At 43.3% G+C, this 20,823-nt stretch overlaps 2 protein-coding genes across 10 annotated transcripts in view; both read right to left on the bottom strand.

Moving 5' to 3' along the window:
- The window catches only part of LOC115366073 (protocadherin alpha-C2-like), a 187,040-nt gene that overhangs the window by 20,237 nt on the left and 145,980 nt on the right, over nt 1-20,823 (bottom strand). The window contains exon 1 of one of the 9 annotated variants that reach the window (XM_030061297.1): nt 17,276-19,779. The exons of 7 other annotated variants lie outside the window; for them this stretch is intronic. In XM_030061297.1, the coding sequence (XP_029917157.1) occupies nt 17,276-19,702 (2,427 nt within the window). In that variant the 5' untranslated portion in view covers nt 19,703-19,779. Of the gene's footprint in view, nt 1-1,169; nt 3,993-17,275; nt 19,780-20,823 lie in introns of those variants that run through there. One more of the 9 variants, XM_030061296.1, reaches the window with a different exon arrangement.
- LOC115366924 (protocadherin alpha-8-like) lies at nt 10,476-16,392 on the bottom strand. The gene is made up of 2 exons (XM_030062594.1): nt 14,014-16,392; nt 10,476-10,577 (listed from the first exon to the last, which is right to left on the bottom strand). Exons 1-2 carry the CDS (start codon nt 16,390-16,392, stop codon nt 10,476-10,478), a joined length of 2,481 nt encoding a protein of 826 aa, XP_029918454.1.

Raw genomic sequence — 20,823 nt, 5'->3', positions numbered from 1 at the left:
AGGCAGCTTGGACAGACGTCCTGCCTCATTTCTGCCATTCTCAGTAATTCCCAAATTCTGGCTGATTTCTCTGTACCAGAGAGGTACGTGACCCAAAGGGGAGATTTTGGTGCAGTGGGACTGGCAGCTCTCTAAGCTGGTAAGGGCTGCACTAATGCCCAGACTGTCCCTCTGTCCAGAGCTGACCACTGAATGCCCTGGGTGCCTGCTGGACTAGAATAATGTGGCACACAGCCCACAGTTGACCAATATGACTAGCTATGGGAGGTGAGAAGAAAATATGTTACTGAAGCACCTCACAGCATAAGCTAGTATTTTGAGAGGTGTATGAACAAACTGCAAAGAGAGTGAGAGAGAGACAGAGAGAGAGAGAGAGAGAGAGAGAGAGAGAGAGAGAGAGAGAGAGAGAGATGCTCCCTGAATATACATGAGAAAGAGCATTTTGATGACAGCTCTCTGAACAACTGTGGAGGAGAGAAACATATAAACCTCTGATACCCTGAATCATCAGAAACAAACAACTGCTCTCTGGCAAGCCAAGAACAAACACACACACACACACTTTCACACATGCAAATGCACCATCCACCACATCTAGCACAGAGCAGAGTGTACCCACCCACCCACACAAGCAAGCACATAACGCAGATAAGCTATCGGTACGTATGCCTACCAACTATCTGACATTAAAATAAAGGCTTGACAATTCAAGGTACATAATGTACAAATAAGTAAACATATTAATAGATGCATAAATACCAACACAATTCCTACAGAGAAAATCTCAAGGATTAAAATCCTGGGAGTGGCACCCAATTTGTCTTTTTTTTTTTGTTGCTGTTAAAATGACAGCTTGAATACAAATTGAGATATGCTTCATTACTGACCATATGTACCAAATGTCACTAAATACACACACACACTAAGGAAACTTAAAAGGCAGTAGGAAACATGCTTGTTCAAAATTTGTAATCTAAAAGAACTGACAAAAGGCATCTGCAGCTTCGAAACTGTTAATGTCAGCTGCTGTCTTTCCACAAGAACCACCCTACAGCAAAAGCTGAACCATAACTCCAAGAGCATTTCTTTTGCGGCTTGAGCTTTGTATGTCATTTATGGTTGAGAGGCACTCTAAAATGACAACCACACTGATAAATCCAGACACACACCTGAATGGCAGTTGCATCTGGCATACTGAGACGCCGTACAAACATCTGGCTCTGCCCGCTGTGGCTGGTGACGTAGCCTGAGCCCCAGGTGCCACTGTGGGGACGGCCCGTGTTGTAGAACATAAAAGTGTCACTTCCTGATGTGGCAGTCAGGCATGTCTTGTAACAGTATGTTTTGGTCAAAGACCCATTACCCCGCACTTCAATATAGTGTGGTTCCACTTTGAGGTCGCGGCGTAGTGCCACATTATGGTTAGGTTGTCCTCCACCTCCTCCAGCCCCACCACCACCACCTCCTCCACCCCCTCCTCCTCCACCCCCTCCAGCTGTGGTGCCCCCCTCTGGCACGCTCTTCTTGGTTACGCAGCATGGAGAGCAGGAGCCAGGCTGTGTGCAGTAGTCATGGCAGCGCACAATGGCCAGTACAAAGACGGTGACAAGGAAGACAAAGGTGGTGGCACTCAGGGCAATGATGAGGTAGAGGGTGACATTAGAGAACATTAGAGGGCTATGGGGCCTGATGATGCGCTTAGGGTCAGGGGCCAGCTTGGGAGGCAGCTCCAGTACATGTACATGGATGGTGGCAGTGGAAGAGAGTGGTGGCAGGCCATTGTCCCGTACCAGCACTGTCAACAGGAAGGAGGTGGAATTGTCCTCAATGACACGTCGAGTGGTGCGGATCTCTCCTGTGTGCTCATGCACCTTGAAAAGGTCAAGGTCTGTGCTGGTCTGCTCAAGAGCATACAGCAGCCATGCATTCTGCCCTGCGTCACCATCCCACGCCACCACCTTGGTCACCAGCACTCCTGCTTCTGCATTTTTCATCAGCGTTTCTGTGGTTCGCGTTCCATTGGTGGGTGGGTGGACTATCCTGGGCGTGTGGTCATTCTGATCCATAATGTAAACATAGACAGTGGCCACACGGCTAAGGGGAGGCACACCGTTGTCCTGGGCTTTGACCTGGAAGTGAAACTCTCTCAGTTTCTCAAAGTCGAAGGATCTGAGGGCAAAGGCCTCACCTGTATCAGGCTTGATACTAACATAGCTAGCTACGGGGATGCCATGGTTGTTATCATTGAGGACAGTATAGGTGATGCGTGCATTTTCTCCAGCATCAGCATCTGTGGCCTTTACTACACACAGAGAGGCACCGGGAGCATTATTCTCTGTGACATACACAGTATATGATGTCTGCTCAAAGCGAGGTGGGTTGTCATTCACATCTGCAACATCCACTTTGAAAGTCATGTCAGAAGACAGGGGTGGAGTACCTCCATCAATTGCAGTCACAGTAACATTGTAGGAGGAGATGGTCTCTCTGTCCAGGAAAGCAGCAGTGACAATGGTATAATGGTTCCGGAAAGACTTGATCTTAAAGGGCAGATGAGGCATGATCTCCAGGGTTACTTGCTTGTTTTGCCCGGAATCACGATCATTTACACTGATCAACGCTACAACTGTGTCAGCCCGGGCATCTTCACGTACTGGGCTAGACAGTGAAGACAGCACAATTTCAGGAATGTTGTCATTCACATCCAAAACCTCCACCACTACTTTACAGTGCACTGCCACTGGAGCTGCCCCCCTGTCCATTGCCTGTATGTACATTTCATAGGAATTTGTCTCCTCATAGTCTATGTTGTTTTTCACCCTAATTTCCCCTGTATCTGTGTCCATAGAAAACATCTGTCTAACCCTCTCTGGTGTATAACTACTGAAGGAGTAAAAAACTTCCCCATTTAAGCCCTCATCAGGATCTGTTGCATTTAATTTAATCACCAGTGCACCTTTCGAGGAGTTCTCCGACAGTTTCACTTTGTATACGGAGTTGTCAAACGCAGGCACATTGTCATTGGAATCAAGGACACGTACGTTAATTTGGGCAGTGCCAGTTCTCTGTGGGGTGCCGCCGTCCACCGCTGTCAAGATCAGCTTGTGAGAAGGCGTCTGCTCGCGGTCAAAGGGCTTTTTGAGGATGAGCTCGATGTGCTTACTATTGGAAAAGGGTTTAACTGAATCCAAAGCGAGGTGATCGTTTGGACTCAGGCGGTACTGCTTCACCGAGTTGGAGCCGTCATCTGCATCCTGCGCGCCCTCGATGGGAAACCGGGACCCGGTTAGAGCGGACTCCGACACCTCAAGTTGATATTCATCCCGAGGGAACTGTGGCGCGTTATCGTTGACATCCAGAATTTCCACCTCCACGTTGTGCATCTCCAGCGGATCTTCAATGACCACCTCCAGGCTCTGAGAACAGGTGCCACTGAATTCACAGATGGCCTCTCGGTCAATGCGGTCACTCACCAGCAGCTTCCCGGCTTTGTGATTTATAGTGAAATATCTCCGTCCGCTGTCCGAGGTGATTCTGATGCGTCGGGTGGAGAGTTTTCGTGGGTCCAGACCCAAATCCCGGACAATGTCACCGACCACAGCCCCGTTCTCCAGCTCTTCTGGAATGGTGTACCGTATTTGTGCGTTTGTAAGGCCACTAAGTACAAAAAATACCAAATATAAAGAAAAAGGCACGTTCTCCTTTATGCTGTAACAGCATCGCGCCGTAACAGCCATCGCAAGCAGGCAGGATTCGCAGACGGGCTAGAGAAAGCTTTCCGCCTTTTCAGCTCGCTGTGAGTCCCCACCCGCCTCATTAAAAACCGGGTAAGAGTCCGTGCATAACCCCGACTAAGTGCAGGACGACCAAAGCATCCTCTCTGGTACAGGTGTCTGTTTTGAGGGATTTTTCCCCTGTGTATCCATGTTTTCCTTTGTCTCTCTGGGTAAAGCTGTTTTATTATTCCACTGTCCTCCCAGCAAGGCAGACTCTTGTTTCCTTTTCACAAATGCTGCCTCTCTCTCTCTCTCTCTCTCTCTCTCTCTCTCTCTCTCTCTCTCTCCCTCCCTCCCTCCCTCCTTCTTTCTCTGTGCGATGGTGTCTGTGGGCAGGGGGGGAGGGGGAGCAGCTCGCTAAAACGATGCTGGCTGCATTTCAGCACCTCCGATAAAAAGCAGCGTCAAATCCAAATAAAACGTTGGTCAATCCGAAAAACAAACAAACAATTAAAGTTTGAAAATCGATATATCTTACAATATGATCAGATATAGAGTTCCCAATATCATTTACACATCGAAATGCGTTCGGCACAGTCACATTTTTCCCCCCTTTTTCGTCAGAGCTGGTGCCACCGCCCTTTTCATTGTGCACTGGGATACAACGTTGCCAAAACGATTTATGAACCACCCTGGCGATTAGGCTTCCTCATCATTGATCCAAACCTACAGTCACTCTGGAAGCCTCTGTCTACACCTAAATACTGATTTTTGAACAAATACATGCTATAGATTGATAATACTAATACTACTACTACTACTAATAATAATAACTAGACTATACACTTCTAACATTATTTTTTGGCAGTGACTCACACTAATCAATTGTCAGAACACAAGCATATACTTTCGTCTTTATTTTGTCTGCTTATTCAAAGAAAAGGTTTGAAACAGCCATCTCATATTTGACAGGGCATATACGAAAGCAGAGCAGAATGACGTTTGAACAATACACAGGGAGGTCCGTGTGGGTGTGTGTGTGTGTGTGTGTGTGTGTGTGTACGGAGGGGGTGGGCTAGGGGTGGTATGGATAGACATTCTTGTCTCCCCTTTGTGAACCACCATCAGAGCCAGCACGCTGTTAGCCTACCTAGACCTCTTTCACACTGTGCCGCTGTCCACGAGTTTAAGTGCTGAAAGACACTGCAGACTTCTGTCAGCACAAAGCCATTTTCTGTTCCTTCATGATATCATTATACCCTACAGTAACAGTCGGGATGGCTTACTTTGCCCACAAAGAGACGTGGGTGCTGCTTTAATTTCAGATTGCCTTCCGCCACAGGTTCATCCCCCACCATAACCCACAAAGCCAGTGTTGTGTCTTGAGGTTGTTCACTGAGGGTGACGGCGTTAACCGGGTCACTGACAAGATGCTCTGGATTTAGCGTCTTTCTAAATCTGTCAAGATACAGTAATGACGCTGGTCTGTGATGCCAGATTTCAGGAACACGCAGATACAGTATATGCAACACGTAAACTGCAGGGACCAGAATTTCAAACGATATGTTTAAAGTGTCCATCCTTCTCTTTCCATTTCGCGAATGCAACATAGCTATTTGATGTGTAAAAAAAAAAATACAGGGTGTCCACAAAGACTCTTTACAATTTAAAAAATCTATTACAAAAGCAATTGATTAATCAGATTTGTTCTATGTAGGCCTACTCAGTGGTTATCAAAGTTTTTAATCACATTGCATTTGTGTATTTCAGGTACCCTGTTGATGAAATAGGCTCTGTTAAATAAAACCCTAAAAATGGTTTCTCCTCAAGAAAAGGCACAATGTGTATCGTGGTTTATTGAAACAAAATCGGATACGCAGACTCAGCGAAACTACAGGGTTATGTTAACCCTATAAAGCCATTCGTATCATATATGATACACATTTTCAATTCCGTTTTTCGTTTTCAGTTTAATCAATAATTGACCAAAATACTGTTGTAGGCTATACCTTTGAACACTTCCCCTGTTCACCCTGGACCATACCATTGGCACTTCAAGTACATATCATATGTCATACACCAGAAAGGTCTTTCACAGTTCAGGCTTTATAGGGTTAAAGATATCGTGTATCGAACAAAAATACTGGACATCAACGACCTGAGGCAAAAGATCACTGATGCCATTGCCACCATTGATGAGGCTAGCGAACATGGCAAGAAATCGAGGACCGTCTTGATGTGCTTCGTGCAACTAATGGTGCCCATATAGAAGTGTATTAAATGAGGCAAAAAAAAACCTTCAATATCTACTCCTAATTTTGTAATGATTTCCACAGATTTGTCTATTCATTTTCTTTTGTAATAAATTTGTTAAATTGTAGAGACTTTATGGACACCCTGTATATTGGAAGGATTTCTGCACGCATAACCCTACTTTCATCGGTATTATAGTCCGCATTTAGTGGAACGATCCAAAACAAATAATTTAATGCTTTAACAGACTGTTGATAGACGAATTCGAGCTACTCAGTCGTCTAGTAGTTTTAACAGATTTTATCTGACCCATTAACAGTGAACCTCAGACATCATGCATGCGGTGTTTATCTCAGCGTTAACAAGGCGCATTCTGAGATCACTCTTTCCTAGCTATGATATATTTATTTTATTTTATTTTATTTTAAAGCTGTAATTGGCAGAAGGAGCGTTAAACAGCTAATGTGTGGTCGCAGGTGGCCAGGAAGTGGTATTAACACCCAAATCATCTTGCTATGGTTCTGCTCCTAATAACTCCAGCCCCAGAACCCGTGTACCTCTATTAAATTCCAATTTAAATCGGATTTGATTCAATTAGTTGGACCCTTATTTCTAACCCAATCAGCACAACAAAGGGAAGGAGATCTTTTGACATGGTTTAATTTCATCTCTGCATAACAAAGTGGTGGCGGGGAACATAAAATTAAAACGAGTTGTTTTTTTGTTTTTTTTTCCCCTCGTCAACACCGTTTTAACATCAACCGTTCCCCAGATAAACAAATAAATAAATACATATGAACTCACCGAAAGTCAGCCAGTCAAAATGTGTGCTTTCATGTGATTCAGTGATTTTCCATTCAGAATTAATTTGTATTTGCTTGATCTCATTTGAAAATAAGTTTACATTTTATATGTGTGACTGTACTTTGTACAACATTTGATTGTGGCCCATCGGCCTCTTTCTTTCTTTCTTTCTTTCTTTCTTTCTTTCTTTCTTTCTTTCTTCCTATTTTTTCCCTATATATTATGAAGTGGCCTCGTGAGACCCTGAGCCATCCTGATTCACCACGGCTACTGGGCCAAAATGATCGTCAGCCGCCCACATAACCTCTTTTCTCTCTTGGTGCAGCAACCACTCTCATCCAGTCCTGGTCTGCCTTGGGTGAGGACAACCCAGGAGACGGGGGAGAGGATAGTGAGTCATTCGGCTGATACTGGATGGGTAGATAATGGAGCGACTCTTCACACTGCAAGACGACGACATCGGAGGAGAGCTGAGGAGTTGGAAGCAACACCTTATGTCAATAGGAATGATGATATAGGGCAAGTTTTCACTAACGAAAAATCACATCCCTACAATAGAGAATTAAGTCACGTCTGCTGCACTAAGTGTGTTTATAATGGCCTAACTGTATCCCTCTAAAATGTATTTTACTAAAGGCTTTTCCCCGAGTGTTATTTTCCCACCGAGTAGCGGAGATAAAAGCTGGTTTTCTGTGGAACCCGGTCTGGCACGTCTCCGATAGGTCTGCATAATGGGCCGCCACGCTACCCATGACATTTAGCAGATTTTTCCGGTGGGATGTGTGGACCTTCGTGTTTTGGAATGCGAGACGAAATGAAAAGAGGCGACTGTTATCTCGTCAATTACACTCGCCGCTGGATTTTGGGGCTTTCAACCTATTTCCCTCCCTCTCTTTCTTCCCTTCTCTGTATTTCTCTCTCCTCAGCTGTAGCCAAAGCCAAGGGCAGGTAGCGAATAGCGCTCTCTCCACATACCTGTTTGAATCACACCCATCTGTTCCAGCGTTAATTGCGCGCCGCAGAGCTGTGGATTATTTCATTTTTCACTCCAGGGGCTGCAGATTAAGTTATCTCCATTATTCCACCGACAGACAAACAGACGCCTGTTATGCTACAGCAAACATCGACATCACAGACCTAATTCGCTTCAAATTACAAATATTTATTTCTCCTTACTTTCTCTGAAATGAACTCTTGTCATCGCCCTCACAGTTATCTCCATTTTACCGACCTTGACTATCATCTGACTTTGTACCCCTTCCCCAATCCAATCCCTCCTTTGTCTGTTTTATCTAATTGTCTCTTTCCACTCAACAGTGTCTCCAGCTGCGTCTGCCTCTTAGACATCCCTGCTCCAGCTGAGAGCTATGGATGAGGGGCACAGTGGGGTCTGAAGTGGAAATATAGGAGCTCATGCCTTTCTCAGAATGGCAGAGAGATGAAAGAATGGGGCATATATAAGGAGATAAAGAGTGCAGAGTTGAAGGGTTCTGACTTCCTCTACTTTATCCAAGAGGAGCCTCTCACTGCAAGAATATTAATAACCCCTGGTCCATCCATTATGCAAGATGGCTGCCATATTAATATCAGTCCCCTCACTAAGACTCACTCTCATTAATACTGTAATCGGCCCTCTCTAAAAGCCATTCGTATTGCCTCCCCTAAGCATCTGTTATGCCATGTAGAATTCCCTCTTTTCGGTGAATCAAATGTTCTGGGCCAAATTCCACAGAGAAATGGGTCATGGCTGGGCTGGCATGAATAATGCCCCTGTCTTACTTCCTCATTTAACACATATCAGCACAACAGCAATTGTGCAAAATCAAGGCGCATGCATGCTCGCATGCCCTCACCTACACACACCAAACAGAGTGCAACCCACAAGTACAGATTTGTTTCCTGATCTGCTGTGCTTTGTGCTGCAAGGACGACATGGATGACAAGCTTCTTTGAATGGCAGGTAACATGCGAATGCAACCGAAATAAATTGCTTTAATATACTGCAAGTAGATGTATTTACAGTAGTGGTGCAGGCCATTAATTGGAGGGGATGGAGAGGGACATTATACTCAGACAGGCACCAACACCTGGAGGCTATTGAGAACAGTGTTGGCCAATTAGTGGCTCCACAGTTAAAGTTGAGGAAATGCCTTACTTAAAAGCATTTATGTGGTAGTTCGTAGTGCACAGGGAAACACACAGCACAACTAGGCCAAAGCTTCCTCCCACTGTCATTCTAGTCACAACCTTGCTTCTTTAACTTTCAAGCATGGAATGTGGAGGCAGACTGTATTATATTATATTATAATGAATGAGGTGAGTATTAGTACAATGTTAAGTAACATCACTAATTTCTTTTTTTCTACATGCTGTATCAGAAGTAAAGAGACAAAAAGACTCAGGGTAACAGAGAGGAAATGTCTACTGGCTGTTGTGTAGGCAGACCACTATTTACATTGCCTGTGGTCCAAGAAAATGCGCCTTCACAACTTAAAAAAAGAAAAGTAAAAGAAAAAAGAGGAAAAATGTACTTGATAAAAAGAAAAATACACAAAACAGCCTTATTCTCACAGAGCAGACAGCTTACATCCTTGAACACTTTACAATACAAGTTATGCACTTTAGACTACAACTGTATAAAATTATATACAATACAAGCCTAGTGAGGATGGGGCAAAGTGAAATACAAATGTTAAGTTGTGTCACTTCTATTGTCTCACTATCAAAGGTAATGCGAATGTATTCCTCCTGAGTTAAAGACTGGCAGGGCAAGTGGGAGATGAGGTGGAAGAGACAGTGAAATTGGTCCCTCTATTGGAGTAACTCAGTATTACATGGAGAGGACATGTGATCATCCTCCATCGTCATCCACACTGCCCCCTCAGGAAGCCTAGCACTGAAACATCTCAAACATCTATGTGTGGAAATGAGAGAAAGTGACATTAAACATCAGGTTGCACTAGTTGTCAGCTTCTATACATAGAGCAATGTCTCCTTCAGAGGTGTGAGGGAAAAGAGCAGAGTAATGGATAACCTACCTCTGTCTGCATTCACTTTAAGGACAAGTCGTATATAAGAGCATCATGAATTGAGCACAGCAGGTCAAGTATATGCACCTAACCACACGTTAAAAGGAGACCTTCACAAGCTGCGTAGGCAAAAACAAAATAAACATCTCTAAGATTATTGTATTAACTTATTAAGTCAGCCAAAGACTTGAGGGACCTACTATCCCGCAAAAGGTACTATACTTTATTTTAATTCTGTGCTATCAGTCACTTTGTCCATGTAGCTGTCAATTCTAATCTAAAAAAATCTAATTTTAGAAAGCAAAGCTCCTGACAGAATTCTCACACTTTCCCTGTATTTAACTGTGCTAGAGTGGTTTATATAACCATATTTAATCTGTATCTCCAACCCCCTTTTATTATTAGTTCCTCTATGTGAAATAACTTACTTTTTTTTTTCAAAGTCCCACATTACTGATAATTCCTTTGCCCAGGTGTACACAGTATGGGAGAATGTATTCTCTTGGTGTGTTTGTTTGTGTCTATCCCTTGTGCACCTCCCTTTCAAGCTAAAGGGCATGAGAGAACTAAGGACGGCACAAATCCGTCCCTCTGGGGCACTGCAAGGGTTAAACAGTGCCTTAGTTGTCCTGGTTCTGACTGTGCATAAATCAAACAGATTCTTGCTGTGGCACTAAACAAAGCTATCAGGAAGAGCAGGCAGGCTTTGGATACTTCCCTCTTGGGATGCCCTGGCTTTGTATCCTCGGCGGATGGGAAAGGATGGAATCCGTGGCTCTGAGCATGACAAAGCTAATCTAATGGCTGCAACAACATCCTGATGCCGCTAAGAGGGGGCACGGATGGAGAACGGGTGGTAGAGTGGTGGAGCAGGGGTGGGGTGGAGATAAATTCTTCCTTTTATCTGTGACCAATTGTAAGCTCATGATGTTCTCACTTGGCTACTGGGCATGTATTTAATGTTTTTTTTTTTTTTTTTTTTTTTTTTTTTTTCCTGTCTCATACTCAGCAGCTCCTGTTCCCTTGCTTTCTCATTCACCTCATGCTCAGTGCCTGTATCTGTGATGCTGTATTCCTGCCTTGCTCTTGCCCTGCACGCTTTCTAACTCTAATAATTTAATAATAATTCTCTCATGTTACACATTTTTCTGTCTCTTTCTCACTTCCCCTATCCTTGTCTTTGTTTGGCATTGCTGCTGCCGAAAGACACTAGGTTCTACATCATTGTCTTCGCTCATTCCGTCTCTCATTGCATCCATGCTATTTCCTTACTGCTCTCCACTATCAGATACTGGAATAGATGGGTTGGGTGGGGGTAGGCACATACTGGCAGCTCCCTGGAAACAGACTAGTTCATCATTTCATTACTGCTCAGCACAGTCTCCATGGTAACCTCAGCTAGCAGAGCTTACTCCTCTTTCACAAAAGGACACGCCCTTGTAAGGGAGAAAACAGGAAGTGATTTTACATAAGGTGTGTGTGTGTGTGTGTGTGTGTGTGTGTGTGTGTGTGTGTGTGTGTGTGTGAGCGAGAGAGAGAGAAGAGAAAGAGAGAGAAGAGAAAGAGAAGAGAAAGAGAGGAGAAAGATAGAAAAGAACAAGACTAGATCTGTGTTTGAGTCTTTCTGGGTGGCTTAACATTGAATTTCAATCAAACTGTAAAAATACAGAAATAACACGTTTGCAATGGACTACATTGTTCTTATATGACCATTAAAATGTCACAAAGAGGTTGTGATGATGACCACATTTCCAGGTCATGCCTTTGGGCAGTATATTGAACCCATGTACTGTAGCAACCACATGACCAGCTGAATGCCTCTGCTGCAGGACTGCAATCCTTCAACACTATGAACCACTTTAGCTGGAAACCTCAGCCTAGATAATGCACTCAGAGAATCAATAATTGAAGGCATTTTGCAGCACTGAGGCAGCACGGGATTTTATCTTATAAACACTTCAAAGCCGCAGTCATCGTCTTCAACATACTGCTTAAGAACTATGACTCTCAATAGTTTTCCAATGTAGACTCATGATTCAGTAAAGACGTGCTGCAGACTATTACTCCCCAACGCACCGCACTGCACATGCGCCCACGGTTTGCAAACAGACAGACAGACAGACACACACACACACACACACACACACACAGAATACTGCATCAAAAACAGTTACACGAAACACGGTGACCAGAGGAGTGCATGGATAAGCCTCTCCGCTTCGATCCCCTCGCCTTAGCCCCGCCCTACTGGCTTTTAGCTCTGACTGACATTAGAGCAGCCGGTGCTGTCAGCCCCGCCCAGCCGCAGAGCAGGAAGGACAGCCGAACGGAGCTGAGCAGAGATACACCGGCACTGAAAGCTCCCTGCTGCTGCTGCAGCGCATAGCGGAAAATTACCGGCCCCTCCCCCCTCTCTTACACATTCAGAGAGCTGCAGCATAAAGAACACATACTGAACCATTCTCACGCATTGAGACGGCTTCAGGTGTTTTTTCAGGAACTACACTGAGGCTAAGGCAGCATGGAGTGCATGTCAGCCCACTGAACACACGCCAGAGGAAAAACACAAAAACACACAAACACTGCACACAGTTTGATTCGACAGCGCTGCCATCTTTAAAGCACACGCTGACCCACTTATGAGCGTAGGCTACGCATCGCCTGGAAATGTGTGAGCACAGAAAGTCCCGGTTCACTCTAAGACGCTGAATATTGAAGCATCCAAGCTTGGACAGATTAGACCATACTTGTTTGTGCTAGGCCACTCCCTGTAATGAGGTCATGGTATCGTCTGAGTGAGTAACACATTCAAAGCATCACAGCTCCAGAGCTATACCGAAAATATTTCACAGTTCAGTAGCCTATTTCAAATTGACACACTGCAGTGCTTAAAAACGTATTATTCAAATAGGTTATATAAATGCCAGACATACAGTATATGTCGTGTATACACTGCATTTAACATGAACAAACTTATCCTGTTAATCAAAACAGAAAGCTCAAACTACTCAGCATGAGTGATTCCGGGTTGCCCTGACACGCATTATGGAAATATATGGAATCATGTTTACAGCGTGCTGAGGCTGATAGCACATGTCTGGAGAGATAGCTGCTAATTCCTTGTTACTTTTCTCAGCTGCTCCCTTTCCACGGGGAGACGGCAGAGCTGGAGTTGGAGGGGGAGGGGAGAGAGGTCTGGCAGCGGAGGAAGAGGCAGAAGGAAGGGGCACACCTTTAATTGTCTTCAGAAAGACAATTAAAGGTGTGAACAAAAAAACAGAACAGATAATGCCGGTAATCGTGAATCACGGTAGAGAAATAATGACAGGCAGCAAACAGAAACGTCTCATGAGAAACACTGTTGATATAGAGCTAACAAAGCAGAGACACAAAGGAGCGAGAGAGGGGAAAAAAAATAAATGAAATTACTGCAGATTATGTGTTAAACCAGCAATAACAGAAATGGCTCGTATAACTCCAAGCCTGCTGAAGGAATTACCACCAAAATACTGACAATTTTTTAAAGAAACGCCAAATGAAACACCTTCTCGCATCACAATCCTCCTGAATACAGAAGAATATAGACTAGCTTTTTAACCAGTATTGCCGTATGAATATCTGACAAACAGATACAGATAACTCCTGAAATGCTAATAACTGCGCATATCCAATGTTTTTGTGAAGATATATGCAAATGTATCATTCGGACAGCTGAACTGAGACTATGACGCTGGGCACTGGTGCTAATTTCAGTGTAGAACTGTCACAAACAAACCTTCGACAACAAAGGCTTGATAGAGACACACATGGTGATGGGTAACGCTTGTATTTGTACACGGTTAAATGAACTGAATGAGACTTATGTCTACTGCATGTACTATGACGTAAAACATATATTGCCACGTGGCTACTGTTAGGCACAACGTCACAGAGGGAGCTTTGAGAAAGAAGCTCTCTGTGGGACACACATTTTCAGTACCATGGACAGGGATAGCACTCAGCGCTAGCACTGGAGAAAAAACAGATAATTCAGGTGAGGTGGCCTGTAAATTAAACATGAAATTATATTTTGACTCCTTCCAGGGCCAAGCAATTTGTTTCAAACAGATATAGGAGAAGGTGGAATATATTATAGTGAAATTAAAGCGCGTAATCTTCAAGGAAGGTGATAGCAGGCGGTCAGGTTGTTACTCAGGCATCAAACAACTCACCTTCTCTTTATTAGGTAAAGTCTGAGTCTTGTTAAAAGTGTCTCCTCCATTAATACTGATCAGCTCCGCATCTACAGGCGGAAACGGCGCGGGGAAAACCACCACATCACTCTTCAGTGTGTCTGAGCTGAAACACACGTCATACTGCTGAGTCGATTTAGAGTAAGACCAGCTCCCGTCAGGGTGGGTGGTAATCATTGGGGCGCCATACCTGCCGAAGCTGCCATCTGTCCTGTGGCATTTCACAGCTATTAAACTGATGAGGCTCAGCAGAAAGATCACTGACACCAACACAATGGCGATCAGCAAATACAGGTTTAAATCGGAGAAGCTCTCCTCATTCATCGGTACATGTCTGAACTGAGTCTGGATGTCAGCTGTGCTCTCAACCACCACCACATCAATAGACACAGTGGCTGACAGGGAGGGCTCTCCGTTATCACAAACCAGCACCACCAGCGGGTGAGTTTTCAGGTCATTGTCACTCATTCGCCTCTTAGTCCTGATTTCCCCGGTGCTGGTTCCGATTCGGAACAGGTTGCTCCCCTTGGGCTCAGAGATGTGATAAGAAAGCAGCGCATTGTAGCCAGAGTCGGCGTCCACAGCCCTGATCTTGGCCACAAAGTAGCCCGCTTCAGCAGAATAGGGAATGTTCTCACTGTTAACGGAGCCGTGCTCAGAATAGGGCGCGAGGATCCCGGGACTGTTGTCATTCTCATCCAGGATGAAAACGTTGACAGTCACGTTGCTGCTGAGCGGAGGAACACCAGAGTCTGTGGCCTGAACTTTAAAGTGGAACGTCTTTAACTCCTCATAGTTAAAAGACTGCAGGCTGACCATTTCCCCAGTCTCTGAGTTGATGTTTACCATTGATGCTATCTGAACAGATTTAGCATTGCCATCGATTATAGAAAATGTTACTTTTGCATTTTCGTCTGCGTCAGCATCCTGTGCAGCCATGGTATGGATAACAGCACCGACTGGACTGTTCTCCTTAACCAAAATATTTATCACAGTTGATGTAAAATGAGGTGCGTTGTCATTGACATCAGAAACGTGTACTGTAATAACGCTAGTGCCAGAAAGAGGTGGGGTCCCTTCGTCTGCAGCTATTATTGTCACATTATATTGAGAAACCATTTCTCTGTCTAGATGACCATCTACCACTAAAGAATAATGATTTTTATACGTATTCTTAATTGTAAACGGCCCAGAATCAACCAATCTGACTTGAACAACGCCATTTTTACCTGCGTCGTTATCTTTCACGGTTATAAGTCCAACCATTGTGTCTAGGGACGCATCTTCCCTTACTACGTTTATAAATGATGTGACTGATACTTCAGGTGGATTATCATTGACATCGGTGATTTCCACAAGCACTTTACAGTGAGAGGCTCTTGGAGTTGATCCTTTGTCTGTCGCTTGGACCCTAATTTCAACTGCGTTATTTTGTTCGTGATCCAACTCACCGTTTACCGTAATCTCCCCGGACGTCGAATTAATAGAAAACATCCCAAAAATGTCATTATTGTCGTGGTTAATAAATGAGTATACAATATCTCCGTTTAGACCTTCATCTAAATCCTGAGCATGCACAGTAATCACAGTCCCACCATGCGGCGTGTTTTCAGGCACGCTGGCTTTGTACAACGGCTTGCTAAAGATGGGAATGTTATCATTAACATCTTGCACATTAATAATGATTTGTATCGTTCCTGATTTAGGAGGTTTTCCTCCATCTACAGCAGTCAGTGTTAGTTTAATAACAGACTGTTTCTCTCGGTCTAAGGCTTTCTGCAAGACTAATTCGGCAGACATACTCTGCTCCCCACCATTCTGCACATCCAGGGAGAAATGTTCATTTTGGCTCAGCTTGTAGCCTTTAACCGAGTAACTGCCTACATCTCCATCATAGGCGTTTGGTAAAGTAAACCTTTCCCCTGGAAAAGCTGATTCAGACACATTCAGTATTAATCTAGGTATTCGAAAAGAGGGTACGTTGTCGTTTACATCCAAGATATTAACTTCAAAGCGATAGAGATTCAAAGGAGAGTTTACAATGGCTTCCAGTTCTAGAGAACACTTCGCATTCCGAGAGCACAACTCTTCTCTGTCTATTCTCTCTTTTACCACAAGAATCCCAGTCTTAACATTTACTTCGAAATATCTCATATTAGGTCCAGAAATCTGAAAGCCTCGAGTTCCCAATTCCTGCATGTCTAGATGCAAATCTTTCGCTAAATGTCCCACAGTGGTACCCGGGCTCGATTCCTCCGAAATAGAATACACAATGTGTGCTGCTGCGACACCCCATATGTGGAATACAGGAAAAAAATAATATATCAAACATGAAAAAAAATTCTCTTGTCGTGGCATTCTGTCGATATCCGGGTTAGCAAATATTTTAGGAGCGGATTATTCCAGTTGTAATATCGCAGATTAAAGATATATCCGAGTCAAGATCCCTCCGAACAGTGAGGGACTACACTGCTACAATGAACAAAGAATTACAGGCCGTCTTTCTCACACAAAAAGGGAGGAGCCTCACAAAATCAAAAAAGTGTTCAGAGTCTGCGAGCTGATATCGACATCTTGTGGAAGGCAAGACATGAAAATTACAAGGTGAAAATATATGATGGAGTCAATCAGCTATTACGCGTTTGTCATGTGGTTTGTCATAGATTGTCATGAAACCGCCTGACACAAAAGCCAACGAGAACATTTTTTTTATGTAGTGTTAATCAAAGACAAAGACATTCAAAGCAAAAACGGGCACACATTTTCTGACTGAAAAAATAGGTAGATGCAAGAGAAAGAATGGCTGAACGCTCCAGACATTTTCAAAACGGCCGAAGTATTTCAAACAACGGTCATACGGTTACAGAGAGCAAAACCAATTCCCATTATGACTGATATTGTTTGTCTTGTCCTAAAAATAAAAGGCAATAATGATTAATGCAAATCTCCATCTACTAAACTTGCTATCACCTTTGGAAATAGACCTAAATAACTTAAAGAAATAGGGGGGAAAACAAAGTTATTTGTAGCCCTATATTTGATACGCAATCACTCTTACCCTCTCTTTATTGGCTAAAGTCTGAGTCCTGTTAATAGCATAATTCCCAAAAAAAAAAAATAGGCATACAGACATACATATAGGCAACCAAAATGTATCTGGAATTCTCAAAAGTCAAAAGGTCCCCTCAACATCTGAGTGATATGCAATCAGAAACACCAACTCAGGATTCAGACAACTCACCTTCTCTTTATTAGGTAAAGTCTGAGTCTTGTTTAAAGTGTCTCCTCCATTAATACTGATGAGCTCCGCATCTATAGGCGGAAACGACGCGGGAAAAACCACCACGTCACTCTTCAGTGTATCTGAGCTGAAACACACGTCATACTGCTGAGTCGATTTAGAGTAAGACCAGCTCCCGTCAGGGTGGGTGGTGATCATTGGGGCGCCGTACCTGCCGAAACTGCCGTCTGTCCTGTGGCATTTCACAGCTATTAAACTGATGAGGCTCAGCAGAAAGATCACTGACACCGACACAATGGCGATCAGCAAATACAGGTTTAAATCGGAGAAGCTCTCCTCCTTTATCGGTACATGTCTGAACTGAGTCTGGATGTCAGCTGTGCTCTCAACCACCACCACATCAATAGACACAGTAGCTGACAGGGAGGGCTCTCCGTTATCACAAACCAGCACCACCAGCGGGTGAGTTTTCAGGTCATTGTCACTCATTCGCCTCTTAGTCCTGATTTCCCCGGTGCTGGTTCCGATTCGGAACAGGTTGCTCCCCTTGGGCTCAGAGATGTGATAAGAAAGCAGCGCATTGTAGCCAGAGTCGGCGTCCACAGCCCTGATCTTGGCCACAAAGTAGCCCGCTTCAGCAGAATAGGGAATGTTTTCACTGTTAACGGAGCCGTGCTCAGAATAGGGCGCGAGGATCCCGGGACTGTTGTCATTCTCATCCAGGACGAAAACATTGACAGTCACGTTGCTGCTGAGCGGAGGGACACCAGAGTCTGTGGCCTGAACTTTAAAGTGGAACGTCTTTAACTCCTCATAGTTAAAAGACTGCAGACTGACTATTTCTCCTGTCTCTGAGTTGATATTTACAAATGACGGACTCAGGAAACCTTTTGAACCACCACCCAGCGATGAATATATTACTTTTGCATTTTCATCTATATCAGGATCAACAGCTGTTATAGAGTATATAGTCGTACCAACTGGACTGTTTTCTTTTACATAAATATTAATCACGGTCATTGGGAAAAGAGGTGCGTTGTCATTGACATCAGAAATGTCAACAGTAATCACACTTGTGCTGGAGAGAGGCGGGGTCCCTTTATCACTAGCAACGATGGTTACATTATACTGAGAAGCACTCTCTCTGTCAAGAGGGCCATCAACTATTAAAGAATAATAGTTTTTGTAGTTTGGTTTAAGTTTGAATGGCATAGACCCAACAATGTTACAATCAGTGAGACCATTATTGCCACCATCTTTGTCATTCACAGTGACCAAAGAGACCACTGTTCCTATTTCAGCATCCTCTTTAACTGGGCTCATAAGTGACGTAACAATTATATCAGGGACATTATCATTAACATCAATTACTTCCACAAGTAGTTTACCATGTACTCTGCGAGAAGGGGTGCCTTTGTCTTTTGCCTGTATTCGGATGTCATATGCAGTGTTCTCCTCATAATCCATGTTTCCCTTCACAGCTATTTCCCCAGTATCCGGATTTATAGAAAACAAAGATTCAGGATTGAAGTCTCCTCTCTCAATAAAAGAATATACAATCTCACTATTTACTCCCTCGTCTGAATCTGTAGCAGTTATACTTAATATAGATGTCTGAAAAGGAGCATTTTCAGTGACCTGGGCCTTATATAGAGATTGGCTAAGGACAGGAGTATTGTCGTTTACATCCATAACATTTACAATTATTTGTAACATCCCCGATCGGGCAGGCTTTCCTCCATCGAGAGCAGTTAATTTAAGATGGATTACAGACTGTTTCTCCCTGTCTAAAGGTTTCTGCAGTACTAACTCGGCAGACACACTCTGTTCTCCGCTGCTTTGTACATCTAATGAGAAATATTCATTCGGACTCAGCTTGTAGCTCCTCACAGAATTACTGCCCGTATCTGCATCATTTGCCATCGGGAGCACATACCTCTCCCCAGTAAATGATGACTCTGAAATGTTGAATGCCTTAACCTTTTCACGAAAAGATGGGGCGTTGTCATTAACATCAATAATTTGAACCTCTATGCGATGTAGGTGAACGGGGTGGCTCAAAATTGCCTCAATGTTCAAGGAACACTTCGCTGTATTGGGACACAGCTCTTCACGATCTATCCTATCGACAACGTAGAGAGCTCCAGTCTTCAAATCCACATCTAAATATTTCTTGGAGCTCCCTGATACAACCCGTAAATCCCTTTTGTCCAGCTCTTGAATGTTTACGTTTAAATCCTTAGCGAGATTTCCCACGACCGTGCCTTTGTCCACTTCCTCGGAAACGGAGAAAGATAGCTGAGCGGCCGTCCAATCACACAAACAAAGCAAAACTGTTATCTGAATACAAATTGTTACTCCTCGCTCCCAACGCCCCATCGCTGCTCCGGAATTAACACAGCCAAAGATAACTGCATTTCCAAACATGTCCAGTTTGGGTTTTCTATTATAACAGGAGGTAGCGTTATTCTGTCCGTCTCTACACCATTCGTGTTTCTCCTCACAAAGCACTCGTGGACTAGAGATGCTTCACATAGGGAGGAGGAGTCTAGGAATAAAGAAGACAAAAATATGTGCGGTCTCCAGCGACACCCACTGTTATTTTACGGTAAAATTAAAAAAAAAAAAAAAAAAAAAAAAAAAAAAAATACCGTATAGCCTACTTGAAGAATATCCCACATAATTTGCATGGAAGACCAAAAGCCAAGAAAAATGTACTTACTTAATTTAAAATAGAACATTATATAAGTTTTACCTCATGTATTATTATTTTTTAATATTATTTTGGTTGTTAAATATAGCCTAATTGTTTTCTTATTCAATACAAAGCTCATCTTGTAATCTAATTGACTCTACTTATTGCACGAGTCCATGATTTGCGCATAGGCCACGTGTTTACATTGGTGAGTATATGTGGGTTGATGTATTTGTTCCTGCTTATATGTGTATCGGTATATTTGAATATATTTGTTTATATAAGGCGGATCGGGGATTCTATCCTGGTGTGACTGACATGCAGTCTACAAATTTAGCTCCCAATTATGTCGTGTTTTATTCCATCTTCTTACAGTAGTGAGTGTTTTTAGGGGTCTGCCCAGGCTATGAATAATCTTTTGCCCATGATCAAATTTTGCCATTGTTCATCACCAACGTTCGTAGATCAGGTGGTGCCTTCTCAAAGTTTTGTTTCCGTATATTTTTTTTCTTTGTTGTCAATTTTGTTTCTATATTATTTTTTGTCTTCATGTTCAACTATATGAATAATTACCACATTTCATTGTATTAACCTATGTTTTCTTCCCTTGTTTTTCGTTTCTTTTGTTACCGTTTTATTTTCTCATATTTCGTTGCATTATTCAAGTCGTACACGGTGTATGACAGTTATCGGCGGCTGTCCTTTTAGTAACGTTGAAAAACCTTGTTTAAAAAAAGTACAGAAAAAAATATACATAGAAATAATTCAGCATAAACTACGGTTTCTGATACAGAGGAAGGGGTTGATCTCGTGCTCTATCTTAGCTGCATTGTATAAAAAGAGAGATGGACAC

The sequence above is a fragment of the Myripristis murdjan genome, chromosome 10 (genome assembly GCF_902150065.1).
Source record: "Myripristis murdjan chromosome 10, fMyrMur1.1, whole genome shotgun sequence".
Classification (NCBI taxonomy): domain Eukaryota; kingdom Metazoa; phylum Chordata; class Actinopteri; order Holocentriformes; family Holocentridae; genus Myripristis; species Myripristis murdjan.
This window is presented reverse-complemented; position numbering and strand designations above follow the sequence as displayed.